The sequence below is a fragment of the Sapajus apella genome, unplaced genomic scaffold (assembly GCF_009761245.1).
Source record: "Sapajus apella isolate SASKATOON/1434 unplaced genomic scaffold, GSC_monkey_1.0 scaffold14, whole genome shotgun sequence".
Lineage (NCBI taxonomy): Eukaryota > Metazoa > Chordata > Mammalia > Primates > Cebidae > Sapajus > Sapajus apella.
Window position 1 is genome coordinate 28,498,369 of NW_022436954.1, and position 22,417 is coordinate 28,520,785.

The 22,417-nt window shown below is 52.1% G+C and overlaps 2 protein-coding genes across 6 annotated transcripts in view; one reads left to right on the forward strand and one right to left on the reverse strand.

Moving 5' to 3' along the window:
- ABTB2 (ankyrin repeat and BTB domain containing 2) overlaps positions 1-6,149 on the forward strand; it is a 207,885-nt gene extending 201,736 nt beyond the window's left edge. The window contains exons 15-17 of the mRNA XM_032283607.1: positions 2,315-2,383; positions 2,687-2,800; positions 4,531-6,149. Coding sequence (XP_032139498.1) covers positions 2,315-2,383; positions 2,687-2,800; positions 4,531-4,728 — 381 coding nt within the window. The 3' untranslated portion in view covers positions 4,729-6,149. The remainder of the gene's footprint in view (positions 1-2,314; positions 2,384-2,686; positions 2,801-4,530) is intronic.
- A 3,854-nt stretch (positions 6,150-10,003) lies between these two features.
- Positions 10,004-22,417, reverse strand: part of NAT10 (N-acetyltransferase 10) — a 43,494-nt gene continuing 31,080 nt past the window's right edge. For all 5 annotated transcript variants that reach the window (XM_032283605.1, XM_032283602.1, XM_032283606.1 and 2 more), the window contains 10 exons: positions 21,448-21,581; positions 21,203-21,251; positions 17,607-17,703; positions 17,403-17,513; positions 16,315-16,487; positions 15,672-15,791; positions 15,178-15,276; positions 14,655-14,728; positions 13,517-13,600; positions 10,004-10,844 (listed from right to left, as the gene is read on the reverse strand). In XM_032283605.1, the coding sequence (XP_032139496.1) occupies positions 10,733-10,844; positions 13,517-13,600; positions 14,655-14,728; positions 15,178-15,276; positions 15,672-15,791; positions 16,315-16,487; positions 17,403-17,513; positions 17,607-17,703; positions 21,203-21,251; positions 21,448-21,581 (1,053 nt within the window). In that variant the 3' untranslated portion in view covers positions 10,004-10,732. The remainder of the gene's footprint in view (positions 10,845-13,516; positions 13,601-14,654; positions 14,729-15,177; positions 15,277-15,671; positions 15,792-16,314; positions 16,488-17,402; positions 17,514-17,606; positions 17,704-21,202; positions 21,252-21,447; positions 21,582-22,417) is intronic.

Here is a 22,417-nt window from a genome sequence, read left to right on the forward strand (position 1 = left end):
GGCTCACTGCAACCTCTGCCTCCTGGGTTCAAGCAATTCTGCCTCAGCCTCCCAAGTAGCTGGGATTACAGGCAGCTGCCACCATGCCCAGTGAATTTTTGTGTCTTTAGTAGAGACGGGGTTTCACCATGTTGGTCAGGATGGTTTCAATCTCTTGACCTTGTGATCCGCCCGCCTCAACCTCCGAAGTGCTGGGATTACAGGCGTGAGCCACGGTGCCCGGCCCACATATCTCATTGGTTCTCATGTTGGGAGGGTAGGTGGGAATGTGTACATGGATCATTATTGTCTTTGTTTTCGGGGAGAGGAAACACAGGCCTGGGGACATCTAGGCATACTGTCCGATGGAATGTGAGCCATGTCTTAATTTAAGATTTACTACTAGTCACATAAAAAATAAAAAAGCAGGTGCAATTAATTTTAATATTTTTGAACTTACAGTATAGCCAAAATATTATTTCAACATGTAATCAATTTAAAAAGTTACTGAGACATTTTGCTTTTTTTAAATATTGAGTTTTCAAACTCCAGTGTGCATTTGACACAGCACATCTCAATCCAGACCAGCCACATCTCAAATGCTCAGAAGCCACATGTGGTCAGTTGCTGTCATACTGGATAGCGTGGGTCTAGAGATGTGCCAAAGTCACTGTCAACTAAGCCCAGGCACTGGGGGCATAGAGGCCAGAGGGCCAAAACCCTGCTCTTCCAACATGGTTTCTGCCGTCTCAGCTTCCATGTGGCCTGCTCAGGGAGAAGGGAACCCTGCTGCCCTTCTGCAGCTGGTCCTGTCTAGCCCCACAGGCTGCCTGGTTCCAGGAGGCACATGACCTATATCCTAATAGGGGCTGCCAGGCTCTGCAAAATTCATCTACCTCTGCCAGCCTGCTGCCCAGCTCCCATGGCAAGGCTCCAGATGAGCCATTCTGATCTGACTTCTGCGGCCTCTTACGCATTCAAGTGGCCTTAGGGAGATCCACCAAATCCCAAAATGCAGCAGGGGGTGCCCTCCAGGCCAGAATACGAGTCGTGACCTAAGGCGGCCGGTAGGCCTGGCCCAAGGGGCTGCCCTGAAGCCATCCCTTAGCAAAGAATCCTGCCAGGAGAATCTGACCTGCCTGCCTGGACCCCAACCCCAACCCTGTGTGAGGGGCATACACCTTACTGAGTACCCACTCAGTGCCCTGCATGGGGAGGGCAGAGGGAGCCAGCATGGCCTGCCCAAGGCACACACTATCTGGAAGAAGCAGACGGACACTTACTGTGCAATCATGAGCTCACCACACAGGCTCCAGCAGAGGCTGCAGAAGGTCGTGGGAGCTTCCCAGTCCTCTAGAGGTGGGGAGAGGCCAACATCTCCTATGCCTGGACAAGGCTGGCAGGCCGGTCTCCCTACTTCTCTCCTCACAGTTGGGCCTTCTCCTAGACCCTCTGGTGCCTCTGCAGCCTCAGGGCCGGTCCTGACAGAGCCCGACTGTGCTGGCTGGAGCTGTGTTTACTTACACACTTGCCAGCTCCTTGCTGGGGCCGTTTCTTCAGCCAGAAAGAATTGTTTTTCTTTTTCCAACCGGGAACCTCACTAGGCTCCAGCATGATGGCAGAGTTTGTAACTGAAACCTCAGCAGAATTAAATAGTTCCCGGTCCTGGGCCACCTCATCTGGTATCCAGGGCTCCCCTGCTCCTGAGAGCCTAAGGTGGGGCTCAGCCTGTCCAGGGGAGCTTTGGGCCTGGGCTCTGTGCTTTCTTTTTGAGGGAGCACATCTGAGAGTCAGGATGGGGCTCTCACCTCCACACTGGCATCCTAGTGCAGACAGGGGAAGGCAGGAGGCAGCCCCCTCCGACATTCCTTCAGATCCCCCACTGGTCTCCCTGTGTGGAATCTAGATCACACCAGCGGTGAGCCATACAGGGGCAAGCACCATGCGAGAGCCCTGCTGCAGGCATCAGGGGAGCTGAGGTACTTGAGCCAAGTCATCTTCCTTCCCTGGGCCTCAGTTTCCCCACCTGTGGATAAGAACTTCCCTCCTGGGCTCACGGGGTTATCATGAGGAATGTAGGGAAAACACCCCACGGAGGGAGCTTGTCATTCAGGCAGGGACTCAGGAGAGAGGGTCTTGGAGCTGGCTTCTAGAGGTGGTGGTCTGGGGAAAACACGAGTCTCAGCCTGAGCAGGACAGGGAGGGAGACAGAGCCTGGGACCTGCAGAGGGATAGTCCCCTGGAGGCAGCAGCTGGAGCGGTACCCTGTGGGCCAGGTGAGGCCTTTCAGGCATCAGGTCCATGTGGCATTCACACGGGCCTCTTCCCACTGCAGATGATGATGCAGTATCTGTACTACGGAGGAACAGAATCCATGGAGATCCCCACTGCTGACATCCTGGAGGTGAGACCTGGGAGAGGAGGAGGGGGTCTGGGCCAGGTCTCCCATTCAGCCCCCTCACAGAGGGAAGGTGGCCCTTCCTCTCTGTCTGACAGGAAGTCAGAGAAACGGGGACTGTGCACACGGCCGAGCCCAGTCTCGGTGCATGCCCCAGCAGGGACGGTTAGGCCCAGGGGAATCAGATGGCAGTGGGGCCTGAGGGATGGAGGCAGCAGGGCACAGGGCACTCGGGAGCTTCCCGTTCCATGCTGCCCTGGCCACTGGCCTGGCCATGGGTCCCCAAGGCCTGCTCTGCCTCTCTGCCAGCTACTGTCAGCCGCCAGCCTGTTCCAGCTGGATGCCCTGCAGAGGCACTGCGAGATCCTGTGCTCCCAGACCCTCAGCGTGGAGAGTGCTGTGAACACCTACAAATATGCCAAGGTAAGAGCCGAGGATGCCTGCTGGCCACCTCCCACCACAGTCTGATCCATGGGGCCTTGGCCGTGTGGACGCGCTAGGGATGAGCTAGGAGATGCAGGTGGCCGGACTGCTTCTGAGGACAGTGTAGGGGCTGAAGGAGGGTTAGCAACTCCCTCTGTAGCCTGGGGTCACTGCTGCCCAGTGGCCACATGGTAGCTTGGGAGGTGAGCTTTTGAGCCAGGTGCGTGCTGGTTCAAGGTCCAGCTCTGCCACCTGGACTGTGGGACCTGGGCAAGTTGCTGAGCCTCTGAGTCAAATCAAAGCCACAGGTACTTACTTTTCTCCCTACCTGTCTGTGCCTCCCCAGCTGCCCCATCTCAACAAGCAGCACGGTCATTGCTCAGTTGCTCAGATTCAAACCTTAGGAATCCTGTATGATTTGGATTCCCACATACAGGCATCCACCTCAAACACATCAGCAGCTTCTCCACTTCCCTTCCCCTCCACTGCCCTCGCTTTGCCCCAAGCCACCAGCATCACTCTCTGACAATCGCATCAGTCCAGCCTCCCTCCTGCCTGGCCTTAGCCCTGCAATCCATAAGGTTCTTTCAAAAGTTCAAAAACCATGGCCAGGCACAGTGGCTCACACCTGTAATCCCAGTACTTTGAGAGGCTGAGGCAGGAAGACCAGGAATTTAGACCAGCCTATGAAACATGGCAAGACCCTGTCTCTACAAACTAGCCGAGTGTGGTGGTGTGCACCTGTGGTCTCAGCTGCTCAGGAGGCTGAGGCAGGAGGATCACTTGAGCCCAGGAGGTTAAAACTATAGTGAGCTGTGATCATGCCACTGCACTCTAGCCTGGGCAACAGGGCAAGACCTTGTCTCAACTCGGCCCCCACCCAAAAAAGTACAAAGACTGTGTTACTCCCATACCTAATCTCACCAAAGGTTTTCCACCTGCTGCAGGCTAAATAACAGCCAGCCCTTACCATGTCTTCCAAAGCCCCCAAGGCCCCACCCGCATCTCCCCTCACTCCACCATGCTTCTTTCCTTGCCCCGACCTAGGGCTTTTGTGACAGTTCCCTTTTCCTGTAAAGCTCCTTCCAGCCCTTTATCTTCATCAGCTGGTGTCCCCAGGCCTCCCACAAGCTGTCCTGTCACGCTGGCTTTACCTCCTTCACAGTCTTCAACGCCATCTGCAGTTACCTTGTCTGGTTCCTGAGATTCTCCCCCAAACTAGGACATCAGCAACACTGCAGAGATCTTGACCTCAGAACATAAAACCCAGAGCAGAACTTTAAAACCTTGCTATCTGTTGAGTGAACATCCTTATCCAGCATTTACCACAGGCACGCCCACATGCCGGGCCTCGTGCTGGCCCCTGGACACCCAGCAGTGGACAGTCCCCATTCCCACCCTTAGGAAGGGAACTTCCAACCCAACGAGGATGACTGCCACTTAACAAGGGAGCATGACAGTGTGATGCAGGCAAGGAAGATGATGAGGGCTGTAACAGTGCCTGGTGGCACAGCTGGGATTTGAATCCAATTGGGTCCCACTCTAAGGAGAGGCTTACAGAAGGATTCAGGTATAGCAGAGCTGGCCTCAAGCTGCAGGGACAGGAAACGCCTCCCGTGGCCAGGGTGGTTAAGCAGGGCCGTGGCTACGGGTAGGTAATAAGTGGGGGAGAGGGTGAGTGGGGCTGTACTAAAGCCATGGGCTTCACCCCTCCTCTGTCTGCCCTGCAGATCCACAACGCCCCAGAACTGGCCCTGTTCTGCGAGGGCTTCTTCCTCAAGCACATGAAGGCCCTGCTGGAGCAGGACGCCTTCCGGCAGCTCATCTACGGCCGCAGCAGCAAGGTGCAGGGCCTGGACCCACTGCAGGAGCTGCAGAGCACCCTGGCCGAGCGCGTGCACTCTGTCTACATCACCTCCCGGGTGTGAGGCTGCCCAGGCCAGGGCCCACCAGGTCAGAGAATGGTTGTAGGCCCCCTTGGAGCCAGGTTCACGGGGCTGTTTCCTCCTCCTTCCCCAGATGCTTCCTCTGACGTTGATTTGTCCTTGGGTAGGCAGATGTGCCTGAGCCCCCGCCACCAGGCAGCTTACCCTCAGCTCCTCTGCCCCAGAGCTGTTTGTTCAATCAGTGATGGGCAAAGGGGAGATGTAGCCAGCTGGCGGCCCTTCTCCCCATCCCAGTGTACCTCGAGGGCGGCCATGCATTCCCCTGCGTGCCCCTCTTCTGCAGCTCAGCAGCTGGTCCTGACCCACCTCTGCCTAGGTCCCCCAAGCTCTACCCACCCCTAGGGCCTCAGTAAACTCAGACCATCCCAACTGGGGTACCTAGGGGTGCGGCAATCCTTATGAATGTATGGAATGTATGCTGCCTAGGCCCCCGGCTGTCTATAGTAATTCAAAAGCTGGTATTTTTCTTCCTAAATGTCACATAAGAAAAGCTGCCCAAATCCCTAACTAACTTATTCCTCAAAAGTTTGAAAGGCTTGATGTGGGCCTCCAGTGGCCTGAGGATCCCCCTGCCACCACCACTGCTGCCAACCAGAGTCCCCCCAGCCCCATTGTCTTTGGTGCCTGGGCTTCCAGAGTCCCTCCCATCAGGACTGTCATCACCTTGCTCAGTTGGTGGCAGAGGGCAGTTCCCCAGCTGATGGTTTCTAAGTCTGGTGTGGAGGGGCACGGGGTAGGGGATGGGGTACCGTGTAGGAGCCTGGTGGCCTCAGCTCTTGTTTTGCTGCTGCTTTGAGGGGCCAAAGTAAATGGGTGGATTCTGGACCCTCAGGCCTATAGACTAGGTTGCCTTTGTGGGGTCAAGCGGCAGAGCTCCCTGGTCAGGTCTCTCAAGCGAAAGCTTCCCTTAATGTAGGATTGAGAGCTGGGCAAGCACTTCTCACTGGGGACTGTGGCTCTTGGAGATAAAGGACAGGGCACTGGTAGGGGACAAGGGCTGGGAGAAGAGGCCCTTCTGCTGGGTCCCCTCCCGGCACTGCCCTCAAATTCTACAGTCCCTGGGCTCCCCTGACACCTGTCATATTTATGGACCAGACACTGGGGCAGCATCAGGCACAGCCTGTCTGGGTGCAGCTTCTGCAGCTGTCTGGCCGCACCTTAGAAACTATTTATTCACCAAAAGCCCTGGACATTTCAGGAGGTGTTGCTCAGGCCACCCTGAAAAGCCCCCAGGGGCTTGCAATCCTGGAAAATATTTTGACTAGCTGCTTGGCTGGATGTACAAAGAAATAGTCACTATTTTATTGCTGTAATATTGTATGATACTTTAACTGTACAATAATGTTGTCACTTACTGTAAATGTACCATGGTTTTATTAACAATAAACACTCATTAACAATGACCTTGGCCTCACTGGTCCTTGTAGAGGGTTGCTCAGAGTTCAGAACTGGGGAGGAGCCCCTTAGAACCAGGAAGGGATCCCAGAGCTGACTCTGACTCAGGTCTCCCGCCTCTCAGAGCCAAGACCCTACCAACGCTGTTGCTGTGCCCGCCACACTCGCCTCTCTCCAGAAACTCAGCCTGGATCTGCTCCTCACCCACCCTCGCTCACATTTAAGCACATATGTGCCACGGAGCTGGACAGGAGTCAAATGACAGAGGACTATGACAGCACCAGGCTTTCCTGATCTCTACTCCCACACCCCTCTGTGGCCCTTTATGTGGGAGCTATTTTGGGGGCTGTCTGTCTTCAGAGGTGTTTGCAAACCCTGGCACATCCCCAAATGGCATAGCCCACCAAAGTGGCGGCGGGGCCTCCTCCACCCAGGCCCGACCCGGCCTGATATGAGGCACCTATCCCTGGGTGACTGCTGCTTCCAGGTCCTGCTGGGCGAAGCTGGCTGTGCCACCACAAGGACACTAGCAGAGGTAATGGAGGGAGATGGTGAGGCGCCACCTGAGGCCCAAGCGTGTTCTGGGACTATGGCTGTAGTTTTAGATGCAAAGTTCAGGCACTAATACTAGTTTGTAAAACATTCCCTGCCAATTAGCTGGGCCTGGTGGTGCATACCTGTATTCCCAGCTGCTCTGGGGGCTGAGGTGGGAGGATCAGAGAGCCCAGGAGTTCGAGGCTACGGTGGGCTACGATCACCCCTGCACCTCCACCTGGGCAACACAGCAAGACTCTCTCAAGAGTTGACCACCTGCCTGCCTGAGGCAGGTACAGAAATTCCTAAGGTCACTGGCAACCTGAACCAAAGTGGCTGTGGGTCAGTGACTGGCCATGACTCAGGAGTTGGGGGGAATGACATAAAGATCCCAGTACCTGGGAAGGCCCAATTCCAGCAGGGGCCACGCAGGGCAGCTTAGGCCCAGCCTGGGGCCCAGTGGCCACATGGACCCATGGTGCCCTCTGGGGGCCACAGGCAGGTAGCGCACTCCCCGCATCTTGTGCAGTGGCCTGCGAAGGTGGTGGAGAGGACCGTCCCTCCCCAGCACTTGCCATACAAAGTGGCTACCCTTCACGGGTCTGTGTCAAGCAGCCCAAGTTCCCCCACCCCTGCAGGACACGGCTCGGTCAGTACCCAGCCTAGAAGGCAAGATCCAGTTGGCTTCTAGATCCAGATGTGGGATCAGCCGTTTCCTCTTTTGAGAGGGTGAGTTGCGGGTTTAGAGAAAGTGGAGGGAGGAGGGAGGAAGGGGCCCCTTTGAGCCTGCAAGCAGCAGGAATACATTTTTGAATAAACATTTAAAATTAAATTATTAGAAAAAAAAATCAGACATTCTTCCAAGGGGCTAGGACTCAAACGGAAATGATCACTTACCCCAGGTAGGTGGACCTCCTCCTAACTCAGGGCCACTGCTCAGTCTGCCCTACTCCGCCAGCGAAGAGCAGCCACAGGGGGGCCGGGGGGAGTTTCGTACGGGAGCCCTTGAGTACACAGGTGCTGAGAGCATGGGTTGCGTCCACAGGGATTCCACTCCGCTCCAGCGGGTCCACAGGCAATTATAAGCTGGTGCCTTAGCCGTCTCCGAAGAAAAGCCTCTCCGGAGGTGGCAGATAGCAGGAAGCCTCCAGCCTCTCCCTTTCAGGCTGCCTTTCATGTCCCCTTTGAGGATCCAGATGATGTTTAACTCGAACCAATTGTTTGTGGAATCAAGGGCAGCCCCTTTTCCCCATAGTCTGAAATTGCCTATTGGGGCCCAAGGGGCTTCCAACCCTACCCCCACCCCCTAGGCCTGCAGAATGGCTGCCGGTGCTCTAACCGCCTCAGATAATGAGTCTACATTTTTCCAAGGTGACGGTCACTTTTTCTGCCCTCCCCCGCCTCCCAGCCTCAGCAGCCCCCTTTGTGTCCCGCCTCCTGGTCACTCCAGAGTCCTCGGGGACTGCTGGGCCAGATGAGCAGTGGAAGCACTGAAGCAGGCCGGCATCAGCCCCGCCTGGCAAGGGGTACGGGGGACCACCATTTAGTAACCTTCTTTGTTCAGGCTTCTTCAGCCTCTTCCCCTTCTGGTGACAGCATTCATAGCTGGCCTATCTGAATTCATTTTGCAAGTGACATTTCCTAAGACAGCCAAGCTTTACAGATGTCACTCTGTCTGGGGGCCAGATGGTGAGGTCTCGGGGAGGCATGCCTTTTCAGGTTTGAAGGAGAACCAAGATCATGACCACAACATGCAAAGGCCCAAGCGTGTGTTTAGGAATACACGCTTTACAAACAAAGAGGCCCTGTCCAAGGATACAGAGATATTACACAGAGCCAGACAAGTCTGACTACAAAATGCATGCTCTTTGCTGCCCAAGTGAGACTCTTTTTCTAGCTTAGATTGTGGTTTTAGACACAGCCGGTCCTGGCCAAGCGTGGTGGCTCATGCCTCTAATCACAATACTCTGGGAGGCCCAGGTGAGTCACTTGGGACCAGAGTTCCAGACCAACCTGGGCAACAGAGTGACTCCACTTCTACATTAATTTTAAAAAATAGGCAGGTGTGGCGGTGAGCACCTACAGTCCCAGCTACTTGGAAGGCTGAGCTGGGAGAAAGGCTTGAGCCCAAGAGTTCGAGGCTGCAATGAGCTGTGATTGAGCCACTGCACTCCAGCCTGGGCAACAGAGCAAGACCCTGTCTCATTTAAAAAAAATACCACAGCCAGTCCTTCCTGAGGATTCTTGGAGCTGGCCTGTAACTGAACTCGAGCAGCTCCTCTAGTTAGATCTGATGAGTGCCCAGAACCCTGAGAGATTTAGTGGGCACTTGCTATGTGCCAGGCATTGTTCTAAGTGCTTCCCACTCTACCCCACCCACGTCTCACCACAGCCCTGGGAGGGGGGTGCTATTCCTACTGCTCCCACTTTGCAGAAGTGGACCTGAAGAGCAGGTAGCATGCAGTAACCTGCCCAAGGCCACAGTGAGGGTCGGGGCAGAGCAGCCTGGCTCCAGAGCCCTCTCACCTTGCACCCTAAAGCAGAGCCAGCTGGAAGACTTACCTGCAGGATGATATGCCTGGACAACTTTCACAATCCCATCCAGCTCTGACCATTTGAGAATGTGACTCTGCTTTTGACCACGTTCTAAGAAAACCCTCTTTGAAAGGCAGGCTCAGGCACCCACCTGAGAAAATAAATAAAAATTATTTTCATGCCCTCTCCCCCGCCTCCAGCAAAATTTCCTACAGACCTAACAGAGGTCTGCGGCCAGGGAACTACAGTTCCAAGAAACGAAAGGCCCCTCAGCTCATGTCCCAACAGCCTCAGTGACAAGGCTTGGCAGCTCTAGGGTCACACACAGAACCTGCTCTTCTCGCTCTGGGGACAAGTCCCAGAAGCTACATGTGAAGTACCCTTAGGTTCAGAAGTTACCGTTTCCTTCCCTGTCCTTCCATCAGACTTCTCTGAACCCAGACAACATACTGGGGCTGCAGGCTCATTAGCCTGGATACCACTAAAAAAACATAACAAAGTACATGTAAAGCCAGCAGGTAATCTCTGTCCCCAACAAATGGAAGGGACCAAGTGACCTGGCAGGAGCTGGGAAGGAAACAAGGCAGTTCCAGTTGGCTTCCAGCCACCACACCAGGCCCCTGGAGTTTACCATACACGCCTGCCCCTTCTCCCACAGACTCCTGGGCTGGGAAGCCCTAGACACACTGCTTACCTTTGGCCTTGACACCAACACCTTCCATATTTTACCAGGCAGCCAAGAACCAGGAGAAACTTCCACATATGTGGATTTCAGAACACTCACAGGCAGCTGGTCTTTCTAGGATGTTATTTATTAAAAATAGATTAGCCCTCCCCTCACCCCCGCTAGCAAAATGGCCTTTCCCAACATCTTTTCCCAAATGGATGAGATGACAGGTCTTGAGGACACAGATGTGGCATCCTACCTAAACTACAGCCTCAGGCTTTTCTGGGACAGTGGGGCAGCAGCTCTGCTGGAGCCAAGAATGGAAGGGCGCAAGACGACAGCAGCAAATCCTTGCACACCTAACCATGGGCTGCCATGGACGCCGGGTCGGACTGGAGTTCCTTCTGCTCCCGGCCTCAGGGTGTTTGCACAAGTCCGCAAAGAGAGACCCAGTGGCCCAGCAGCAGCCCCCTGGGCACCACCAGACAGCAATATACTTAAGGGCCTCAGGGGAATGAGAGGCAACGTAGCTTCCACCTGTGTGGGAAGGAGCCTAAAAAGCTGGCCCTAAGCAAAGTATGAACTTATGGGAAAGGAGGGCCCTGGACTGGGTACGGGGAGGGGGCGAGAGAGACTCCTGGCAATGCCAGAGGTGGCAGTACCCAGCCATCAAGTTCTAAGCAGACCCACTTGGGAGTGAATCTGCCTTCAGCCAGGTTGAGTGCACAGTCTGACACAGGCCCAAGGCTGAATTCAGCGCCAGCTTCAGGCCAGGTTGCTGCCCAGTCCAGCCAGGGAGGGTTCAGGAAGTGAGACTGTCTTCCCATGGCCAAGCACTGATGCCCAAGTTTCTCTTCACTTTTTCCGCTTCAGTTTCATATCTTTTTGGTTCTTTGTATCTCTGTCTTTCTTCAACTTCTTGCTCTGTTTGGGTTCTTGTTTGGCTTCTAACTTCCTTTTCTTGTCACTAGAGAAAAATCAAAAATAGCAAGAATGAAACATGTACAGATCTGAACATCTGAGACGGCTTTAAGCGCTGCTTTGCTTGTGAAAAAGCGTTCCCACCGTCTGGAATTTGATGTAGGACACCCAATCAGACATCAGTGTTCTCTGCACACCTCTTGGGGGCAGGCATTATGCTGGGGCTGGAGACACACCACACAGCCCAGTTCCTGCCCTGAGGCAGCTCTCAGTCTGTGGAAGAACAAATCTCGATCTTAACACCTCAAGTCAATACCTCAAGAACCTCAAGGTCCTCTGAGTGCGGTATGCTCCCCTCTCCCAAGACAGGTCTAGGCACGGGTCCCCACCACCACTCTCACCACTGCAGCGACTCTGGAAACCAGACGTATTTATCCCAATGACCCTGCAGACGGTCCCTCATACAAGCCATGAGACTCCCAGGAAAACCCTGCCGTACTTTCTTATGTGCTACTGTCATTTTATTTTTCCTACATGAGAGGAAGAAAACCCAAACAACAGTAACTCAGCTGACACCCTGCGACCAGCCCCTGGATTCTTCACTGATAGACTGGCACAGGAACTGCACAGCAAATAGCCACCTGCCATTAAGAAACATCTAGGTTTAATTGTGCTCTGGGAATAAATACTTCCCTACAAGGAGACAGTGAAGAGTTCAATCCAGAGACCATTATGAATGAAGTGCCTCTCAAAGGAAGAAAAAGAAAGGCCTCGGAGAATATTTAATAACAGCTACCAGTGTTTTTAGCTCACAAAGTTCAAGCTTTCGCATTTACTCAGAGCCCTCAAGCACATGAACAAGCACACAACACTGGCTGGCTGGACTCAAGGGGCTTCTCAATACCAGCAATGGCCAACCAAATGGCCGGGAGGCCAAGCTCTGCAGAGCGAGGCACCAGGGCCGTCTCCACAGCAAGCCCGCTCCCCGGGCTTCTGTTCCAGTCAAAGTCACCATGCTCAAGGCCAAAGCCATCATGGGCCCTGTGCTACATTTGCCATATTGTCCAAACCAGAGGCAGGTCACACTGACAGTGGGCTTCTGTGTTGTAGCACAGAGCATCTGGGAAATGAGGCCGGCATCAATGCTGGATCCTTCAAGATGCCACAGTGATTTATGAGACGCTGGAAGACAGTATGTGATTTCTGGAATCTATAGCTCCTAGAGTCACAAGGTTTCCTCTTTCCAAATGTTTCCAAGATAACTCTTAAGGAAACCAGTAACTAGGGGACTGCCAAAAACTCACCCTCCCCAACAACCCCCAAATGAGCTATGAAAGCCTCGACTCCAGGGGCTCTGGGCAGGGGAGGCCCCATTGTGTGCCCGCAGAAAACTGAAGACGGTTCCTGCCTGTTATTTACAAATGCGCCACTCTGCAGATAAGAAGCTTGGAGTGAAGATTTTCAAAGCGTGGTCTAGGGACTGCTGGGGTCCCTAAGACTCTTTCAGGTGTCCATGAGGTCAAAATCTATTTGTCTTAGTATGAAAATAGTTATCTGACTTTTTTCATTTTCATTCTCTCACAAATATTCAGCTTTCCAGAGTGTAAGATATGACAGCACAAGACTATGAATGGAGACAAAGACATGAGAATCCAGTTGCTTCTGCTAAGCCAGGTATTTAAGAGCTCCACAAAAATGTAAACAAAACAATGCCGCTCTTCTCACCACAGTCTTTATGATTTTCAAAACAATGACTGAGTCATTCTTGTGAACAAATGAATTTTTTTTTTTAATTTCTCAGTTTTTCATTTATTTTCTTTTTTAAATGTTTTTGTAGAAACAGGATCCCCAATGTTGCACAGGCTACTCTTGAACTCCTGGGCTCAAGCGATCCTCCTGCCTCAGCCTCCCAAAGTGCTGAGATTACTGGCCTGAGCCACCGCACCTGGCCAGTGCTTCATTTGTAATATGGGAAATTTCAATAGTTATAACCAACATAAGTCCTTTGGGTGCCTCAATTTTTTTTTTTTTAAGACGGGGTTTCAACATGTTGGTCAGGCTGGTCTTGAACTCCCAACCTCAGGTGATCAGCCTGCCTTGGCCTCCAAAGTGCTTGGATTACAGGCGTGAGCCACCATGCCCGGCTGCCTCAATTGTTTTTAAGAGATAAAGGAACGCTAAGACCCAAAACCTTGAGAACTGCTGGCTCAAAGGAAGGGCACTGTAATAGTTAAACCTGTGGCCTTGACATGGAGAAACCTGGACTTGATTCTGGCTCTGGCTCTCACTAGCTACGTGCTTCTTGGGAACTTACGTAACCCCTTAGAGACGTGGTTATATCATCTTAAAGCAATGACAATAATACAACAGCCCCCTCATGCCGTCCTCCTGAGGGCTGGAGGATAAGAGCCCACAGGCAAGTCTTAGTCAGTGGCAGCTTCTAGACTGTTCCCTCAAGCCCTTCTCCCTGACAGGCCCAGTGCCCTGGCATGGCTGATGAATACAGACAGTGAAGAGATCCATGCCTAAGAGATGGGCCTCCTGGTCTGTAGGAGATGCAGTGCAAAGGTAGTGACCAGGGGGCTCTCAAAGGGAAGAACCATGACTTTTTTCTCGAAGCTTTTGCTCCAACCTCCTATTTTCTAGTCAAAGTTAAAGAGAAGCAGAGAGGCCGGAATGCCTCTTCCACCAGATGCAGGTCAGACCTTGGGCCCTCACCTTTTCAGGCTGATGATCGAGGCGTTCGGCCCAGCTTTGTTTAAAACTTCATTCCACTCTTCATCGTCCCCACGGATTATGTATCTAAAAAAAGAAGGGAACCATCAAATCCTGCTTGAAAGAAGAGGGGACTGCTTAAGAGAAAATACGACAGTGACAACATTCTTATCAGACACTTCCTGTCATGAAAGCCAGGCTGGGCTGTGTCAGCAGGATGAGCGTGGAGGAAGGCTGAGAGACATGGTGCTTAGCTCCATGGATGGAAGCTCCACAGCAGCGAGGGGCACCAGGCCTGCTGGCAGGGGTCAGTGAGGACAGTCCTGTACAGAAGGCAGCCTGCCTGGCTTCTCCCATGTGACTCTCATTAATACCTGCCGAAGAAGCTTCCTGTCACCCCCATAATCTTCTCACTCACTCCCACCCCCAGGCATTTGTCCACAAGCCCTTGAACTGTGCCTCTCCCCTCCCTCCCTTCTCTTTTAGGTTTAGCAGTCCTGGCAAATCAAGGATTTGATATTGCAAAGTTGAGGGCAGAAACTAGAGCTTGATTCTCTGACCAAGGACTCCTGGCCACCTCCATCTCACATACCCAACAGCCATCATCACTAATGACCCAGAAATAGCACTACAGGTCACAGAGGCTCAGGGGCCATGAACTGTGGAGTTGTCATTCACATCAATCCAGGCAGTGGAGGGAGGGGCCACACCACCACAGCTGAAGCTCAAAAGGGACCAGGATCCCAGAGGGTTTTAGAGCAGGGAGGGTTCTACTTGTTTGTTTGGTTTTTGCAGCAGAATCCTTTCTTCAAACAAAGTCACAAGTAAAAGCCAAATAGAGCAAAGTGGCCATTAAAGTGTATGCTCTTCCAATCAGTACCCCATTCCTGGAAGGACGCCTCAGGTGTGACCCAGAGCCTTAGGGATTGGGGAGCGCAATTTGAAAGTCAAAGTGGCGGCACTGGCCTGCCATGCTTCCAAAATTATACAGAATTAATCTAGGAGTGCTGACAGCATTCCTAAAACTCATCCCATAAAAGACACTTCCCAGGACACCTGGGATATGATTAGGAGAAACCTGTGGGCAGATTCTTAGAGCCCCAGAAGCCAAGGCAAAGCCTCTGCCTCCCACAAGACTTACTCAGAGAGGTCCATGCTCTTCAGCTTCCCCACTTCTTTCTTGTGTTTCTCCTGAAATTCCTTTGCCGCTTCATCCTGTGGTTAAGGACCCATAGAGAGACTAAGTCAGAGTCATGGTCTGAACCAAACACAGGAAAAGGAGAAGCTGGGATGGAATAGCACAAAGAAGAAAATGTTTCCTTCTCTTCTGTTTACCTGCAAAAGCCTTGTAGGCAGCTCTGATTATTTAAATGTGTATATAAAATACACATTTAAGAAGTTACCAAAAAAGACAAAACATTTACAACAGACGCTGGAATCCTGCATTCACAACATTCACACACAATCAGTGGGAGGCACAACTCTAGGCCTGACTGTGCTCAGACAACACTGGGTCCGTTTGCACAATCAAACCTAAGAACAGCACTTAGCTCAATTAGTGCAGAGGACTCTTACTAAACGGGAAGGGGAAGGTAGTCTGCATTCACAGCCTAAGGCAACTGATGGAAATGCCAGGACTCCCGAGGCCTTGAGCAGGTACGTACCAGGTCATCACTGAGGGTCTTCAACGCGGGCTCCATGACCACATCCTTCACTGCCACCATCTGCTCCTCAATGGCCTTTTCCTGAACTTCATTAAATAGCTACAAAAGAAAACCACAGAGAAGCAGATGAAGGCAGGGCCCAGTCACCTGTGACCCAGACACTTGGTGTCTTATAGAAAGGTGTGCATTTTGAAGACACAAAGCAACACTCTACAGTTTAGGAATATGGATATTTATAGTAAGAGTTTAAGAACACAGACTGGATATGTACCAAATCCTAAAAGGGATGCCTCTGGGAGAGTACACAAAACTTCACTGATTCTTCAGAGCTGAAGTCCTGTAAGGTGTGTGTGTGTGTGTGTATGTGTGTGTGTGTGTGTGACAAGATGCAGCAAATACAGCTAAATGCTAACATCTGTCCATCTCAGGAGCAGGGAGTGGTTGTGTTGTACTACTTCAAAGAGATCAAGCCCCTGCCCTCAGGCCGAGGTTACCTTCACAACTTTGCGGATGATCCGGTTGAAAAGTCCCATCAACTGGCCCGAGGGCAGCTCAATCTCCTTTTCCAGCTGGTCCACAGACTTATGCTGCAGACCAATCCCCAAGAGAAGAGCCTAGAGGATGGAAAATCTGCTGAGGCGGCCTCCAGGACAGACCCTTGCCCATTAAAATGGCACCGAGAACCAGAGTACTCTCTTGGCCAAAGCTATTGGTACAAAGGTAGACTAGCACTGCGTAGGCCGGCATCTTCTCTTTCACCCTGTTACTGAGACCACCAAGAAATACTCTCTTCCTGAAATCCCCAAAATAGCTTTTATTGCCCTGACAAATACCTGCTTCACAACTACATTCAAAGTTTGGGGTGTTCCTGACTCTCTGCTAAGGTGGAGTTAAGTGTCAAGGCAACGTAGTGTGGGGTGGAAGCCACGGCTCTCTCACTCACTTTGCACGGTGGCTAGGCGTTACTCGAGGTCAGAGCCCAGCTTTCCTGACCTGCACAATGAGGAGACCACTACCCACCTATCAGATCCATGAGGAATTAAAGGCACAAAATCATGTCCAAGCAACCAACCCAACACCCAGCAAATGAACAGCTCCACAATCCTCACTTCTCCACGCGAGCAGCAGGTAGCCTACCGACTGGGCCGCGGACAGAGCCAGGTCCCCCAGCTGGTTCAGGAAGTACATGCGGGAGATGGCCGGGATCATGTCCATGATGAGGTGATAGTCCACCATGTTCCATGAATACATCTCCAGCCGCTTCAGGTCATAGGGGAGGAAGAGTGCTTCCAGCTCCTCCCGGCTCAGCGCTGTCCACGGGATACAGAGCCAGACGCGTCAGGCCACCCGGCGCCCTCATAAGATAGCACACAGCCCCCAGGTGGCACCCTCACACATACAAGCATGTCAGAGGGCCTGGCAGCCACACCACACAGCTCTGGACCAGAAGGGCACCAAACCTACTCCTGCCACAGAGGCAGCGGCTCCAGGCCATTTGGGGGGAGCAGACAGCTGCCACAGGACCCTTGCGCAGTTCCCATACTGAACACATGGACCAAGGCAGGCTCCCTGTGCCCTAGGGTCAGCGGAACACAACTACACTCTTTCTCTGCTTTGTCACTTCATTCAGCGTCACAGAAAGTGTGTAGGCTCTGCCCAGCTCAAGAAATACTGATTTCTCTATCAAAATATAATTGGCAAAAAAGTATATACACACACATATACACATATATATGCACGTTACTCCTACTTATATATAAAATATGCAATAAAACTAATAATCTCTTACACACTTTTTGTTTTTTAAATATTCAAACAGAATCTCTATGCACAAATCACTTGTGTGCACTGTTGGCCACAGAAGGCTGGCAGCATATTCTCATTACGATTTCATGAATGAGGAAACTAAACCTCAGAAAGAGACCACCTCACTCCCCTGGAGCACAGATGTAAATCGGCCTCCATAACCAACCAGCTTCATGAACTAACTGGACACCCCTGACGTCAAATTGCACAGCCAGAGTCTGACCATGAAAATGAAAGACGGCACAGCCTGGGACAGCGCAGGGGCCTGGCAAGCCGGAGGTGGCCGGCGAGTGACTGCAGGTTAGAACCAGGCCCTTGATTTCCAGACCAAACCCTTCAAAGGACACCACACCCACCTCCTACCTGCCACACAGGAAGCCTCTCCCAACCCTCCTCCTCCCTATCCCCACCCGGCTCACCTGGCTGCGCTGGCTTCCCCATGTTTCTGTTCTGAATGATGTTCAGCGCCAGGGAAGGAGAGAAGGTGCTGAACTGGTAGGAGAGCAAGGCTAGGAATCGCCGCCGGAAATCTGTGAGGCGCCATCATGCAGAGTTAGAGGTCTGGAGGCATCCCCCCGTCCCATCACCTCATTGTTCCCCCAGAACCCCCACTGCTCAGTCACCTTTCCAAAAGGCTGCAAGCCAGACTCCCTGATCAGCCTCGTCCTCATCAGTGAGCGTCTTCAGCATGATGCAAGAGTGCTCTCCGGTCAGGTCATTCTGGGAAACACAAATGTTTAACTCACACCAAGAACCCCCTTTTTTGAACAGCCCATCATTGATGAGGGGCAAACACTCAAAGAAAGGCTTGGCGCTTCCGTGGCCTCTCCTTCTTCCCGGGCTGGGAGAGACGGCTTTCTGGAACACAGCCCTCACCTTCACCTTCCTCACATCACCTCAGTTCACACGCAAGGGCTTGCAAAGATCACTGCCCTGCAACCTCCTCAAAAGTGTCACAGACACAGAGCAGAGCTGCTCGCTCTTCTGGACCTGTCTCTTGCTCAGGACCTGCAGAAGGGAAAAGCTGCTCCTCTCAGACACATGCTGAACTCCATCACTAGGGCTTAAGCTCCACACAATCCAATCAGCATGGGTTTGGTGCTTCACAGCGGGAACTCCAGAGCCAAAACCTATACCTCAGTGCTGGCAGCCAGTTTGCAAGTGCAGGCTTCTTTAGGTGCTAACACTGTGACTATTTTTACATTTTTTACCATATAACAACAAAGCCCCATACCATAAAAACACCACCATGAAGCCACAAAGGAACAGTGAAAGTGCAAGACCTTGCAAACCCATGGCAGACCACAGGCAGCTCAGTGGCCTGCAGCTGACAGGCAAATTTACATCCCCAGCCACCACCAAATGCACTGACAGAGACCCAACCCATCTCTGCAGCTTCCTGCCCGCACAGACGCCACCCAACACCAGCGGTCCTCAGCAGTCCCACCTGAAACCCCCACACAGACACAGGACACTAGCTTGGATACTAGCTTTGCCCTCTCCAAAATCAAACCTCCAACATTCCCTCTCAGCTGATGGACTCCCCTCACCTGGGAAGACAGAAGCACTCAGAAGAGGATGTCTTCATCCTCGCAGCACCAAATCAGCCAACTGATGCCTTCCATACCCACGCTCTCTGCCTTCCCTGTTCTTAAGGATGAAGTAGGTGGTCACCTCACTTCCTGAGTCTCAAGTCCCACACACCGCTTCCTCAAGGCCTGCACTCTGGCAGTCAGCCCCTCACCTGTACCACTACGTGCAGGATGGAACCCAGCAGCAAACAAACGTTCTCTAGAATCTCCGGTCTGACAATCCCTCTTCAGCTCCCATCTGCCTCCAGCGACCTTGTTTCTCTGCTGCCTTTCGCTTCCTGAAAGAGTCACCTGTTCACCTGTTTCCTCACCTCCTTTTCCCTCTGACCAGGCCAAAGCCTCCACTCCATTGCAGCTGCTTCCACACAGCTCACTGCTGCTGACAAATCCAGCGGCCAGCTGCCCTCATCCTCCTTATCCTCTGAACAGGGCCAACTCCCCTTCCCACACACTTTTTCACCTCGACATGTGACACCACACCCCGACTTTCTCCTGCGCATCAGGGCTGTTCCTTCTCAGTCCCATGTGCTGTGTCCTCCTCCTCATTCCTCTAAACGCCTCTAAATGTTAGAGTCCACGGAGTTCCCCTCATGTCCTTTCATTGGCTCCGGATATTTTTCATTCACTCAACAAAAGTATTTACTGAACACATACTACACAGCAATTCCTACTCTAAGTGCGAGGAATACAGCAATGAACAAAACAGACAAGTGCTCCGTGCCCTTATGCAGTGCATTTTATTATGACTATGCTGATGGCTCCCAAAGCTCCATCTCTAGCCCCAAACTTCCCTATCTCCCTATTCCTGTAGTCAAATAAATGCCTAGTCCACATCTCCACTGGGATGTCCAATAGGCATCTCATATTAGTGTCAAAAGAGAACTCCCACGCTTCCCTGCAAATCTGCTCCTCCTGCAGTGGGTCCCATCTCCGACAGCACCTCCAGCACCCAGTTTCTCATGCCAAAACTCTAATAATCACCCTTGATCCTCCCGTCCACTCTCCTTCCACACAACCAGTCAGCTCTGCCTCCAAAGCGCATCCCGCAACTGGCCACTTCCCTCCACTGTCAGGAGGCCCACCGTATCCTCACCTGCACTCCCTGCCTCCAGGCTTGGGCCACCACCATCCACCATCCACACAGCTGCCAGAACCTTTCTTCTTCTCCCTCCCTCCAAGGGAATGGGAAGAACACCCCGCCTCCTCAACAAGACCGATCCACCATGATCCACCATGAACCAAGCTCCTTTCCTTTCTAGAGACTCTCCAGCCACGCTGCTCTTTGGTTTACTACAAATCACCACATTCATTTCTACCCCAGGCCCTTGTACGTGCTGTCCCCTTGGCAGGAAAGGCCCTATTCTCCAGGACTATCACATGGATGTCCAATTTGAATTCAGGTTTCAGCTTGCAAGTTCACCCCTCAGAAGCCCGACCCCTCATTATCCAGTAATCTCAGTGTGGTTTCCTTCATGGCACTTACTACTTTCAGAACATTTTTTTTTTTTTTTGAAACAGTATCTCACTCTGTCGCCCATGCTGGAGTGCAGGGACATGAACACAGCTCACCACAGTCTCAAACTCCCAGGCTCAAGTGATCTCGCCTCAGCCTCCAAGTAGCTGGGACTACTGCTGCACACCATTATGTCCAGTTATTAATTTTATTTTTAGTAAAGACATGGTCTGTGTTGCCCAGGCTGGTCTCAAAACTCCTGAGCTCCCGCAGTCCTCCCCCCTTGGCCTTCCAAAGTGCTGGGATTACAGGCGTCAGCCACTGTAATGTGTGCCCGGCCTTGTTCACTTTTTTGCTGCCTATTTTCACCCATTAGAAAATAAGCTTCGGCCGGGCGCGGTGGCTCAAGCCTGTAATCCCAGCACTTTGGGAGGCTGAGGCGGGTGGATCACGAGGTTAAGAGATCGAGACCATCCTGGTCAACATGGTGAAACTCCGTCTCTACTAAAAATACAAAAAACATTAGCTGGGCATGGTGGCGTGTGCCTGTAATCCCAGCTACTCAGGAGGCTGAGGCAGGAGAATTGCTTGAACCCAGGAGGCGGAGGTTGCGGTGAACTGAGATCCCGCCATTGCACTCCAGCCTGGGTAACAAGAGCGAAACTCCGTCTCAAAAAAAAAAAAAAAGAAAATAAGCTTCATGGCTTGTCTTGTTCACTGACTACAGATGCTAAATAAAATTTTTGGAAAATGACTGACAGTCTCTAACTTTCTCAGCTTCCCTACGTGGTCCTCTGTACCTCCGTCATCCACGTATTTCCCCCTCTCTCGGATACCAGCTTGCCTTGTGAGTGTACACAACTGCACTCTCCTCCTAAGATCAGTTGTTTTGGGTACAAAATTGCAGAATCTGATGAACAAGTCCAAGTGCACCTCTGTCATTTTATAACTAAGCACACGGCGTGCACCGTGTAGTCGGGGAAGAAAAGTGTGATGATGTGGCCTGTTCATGAGGATGGCTGTTTCACTGTCCATCAGAATAAACCTCTTCAGAGGCACAGCCACCTGCTCAGAGCAAAGCAGCAGGGAGGCACTAGGGCTCTTTGCAAGGATAGGCCTGTCACCAACTATAATAGCAAACCTAAACTTCTCCTCTGCTGGATGCCTCACTCACCGGGGTCTGTCTCAGATAAACAGGAACAAATCCAGCTCGTTTCCAGAACCTGCAAAGATACAGAGAGTAGGTCACTGTGTGTGCCTCTGGGGAGTGGATGACAGACACACAAGGGCAAGAGCCAGGAAGGCAGGCCACAAACAGTGGGCTAGCAGACACCAACTACCAACAGAGACACACATCCCACAGAATGGTTCCTTCTCAATGCCAAGGAGTGATGCCGCAGAAGGAGGGCAGGCACTTACTTGAGTAACCTGGGGGTCAAGCCATAGGAAACACCCAGGTAATCCAGGCGCTCAGCAGGCCTCTCATTCAATTTGAGGAGTAAAGGAGGCAGGTCCTTCCGGGGCGTGATGACCTCTTCCAACAAGCTAACGGCCTGCGGAGGTGCCAAGGAGAGAGCACAGTCCACTTAGCAGAGGAAGAGAGACATCTTCAAGCACCCCTGGCAAGCGTACTCTGGACTAAACACAACAAAAACTGGGAGAGGTGGTTTCTTGGTTTGATGCTGTGGTTTTCAAACTATGGCAACACCAGATTCAAGCAATCATTCCCCCAAGTATACAAAACAACTCAATATGCATGGAATCACACTGCTCTGGACCTCTAGAATGCAGGAAGACAGGCACGGAGTTTAGAAATGCCAGACAGAGGCCGGGTATGGTGGCTCACGACTGTAATCCCAGCACTTTGGGAGACGGAGGTGGGTGGGTCACCTGAGGTCAGGAGTTTGAGACCAGCCTGGCCAACATGGCAAAACCTTGTCTCTACCAAAAATACAAAAATTAGCCAGGTATGGTGGCACATGCTTGTAGTCCCAACTACTCAGGAGGCTGAGGCAGAAGAATTGTTTTGAACCTGGGAGGCAGAGGTTGCAGTGAGCTGAGATCACACCATTACACTCCAGCCTGGGAGACAGAGCGGGACTCCGTCTCAAAAAAAAAAATAATAATAATAATAATAATGCCTGACAGATCAGATTACAAGGGGACAAGCAGGCTCCTATGATCCAGCATGGAGTCCAGTTTCTATCACCTGACAGCCCTGGGAAGTGACAAACCTCTGAGCTTAAACTTTTTTATCATTGCTTGAGACAGGGTCTGGCTCTATCACCCAGGCCGGAGAGCAGTGGCGAGATCGCGGCTCACTGCAGCCTCAACCTCTGGGGTTCACGCAATCTTCTGACCTCAGCCTCCCGACTAGCTGAGACTACAG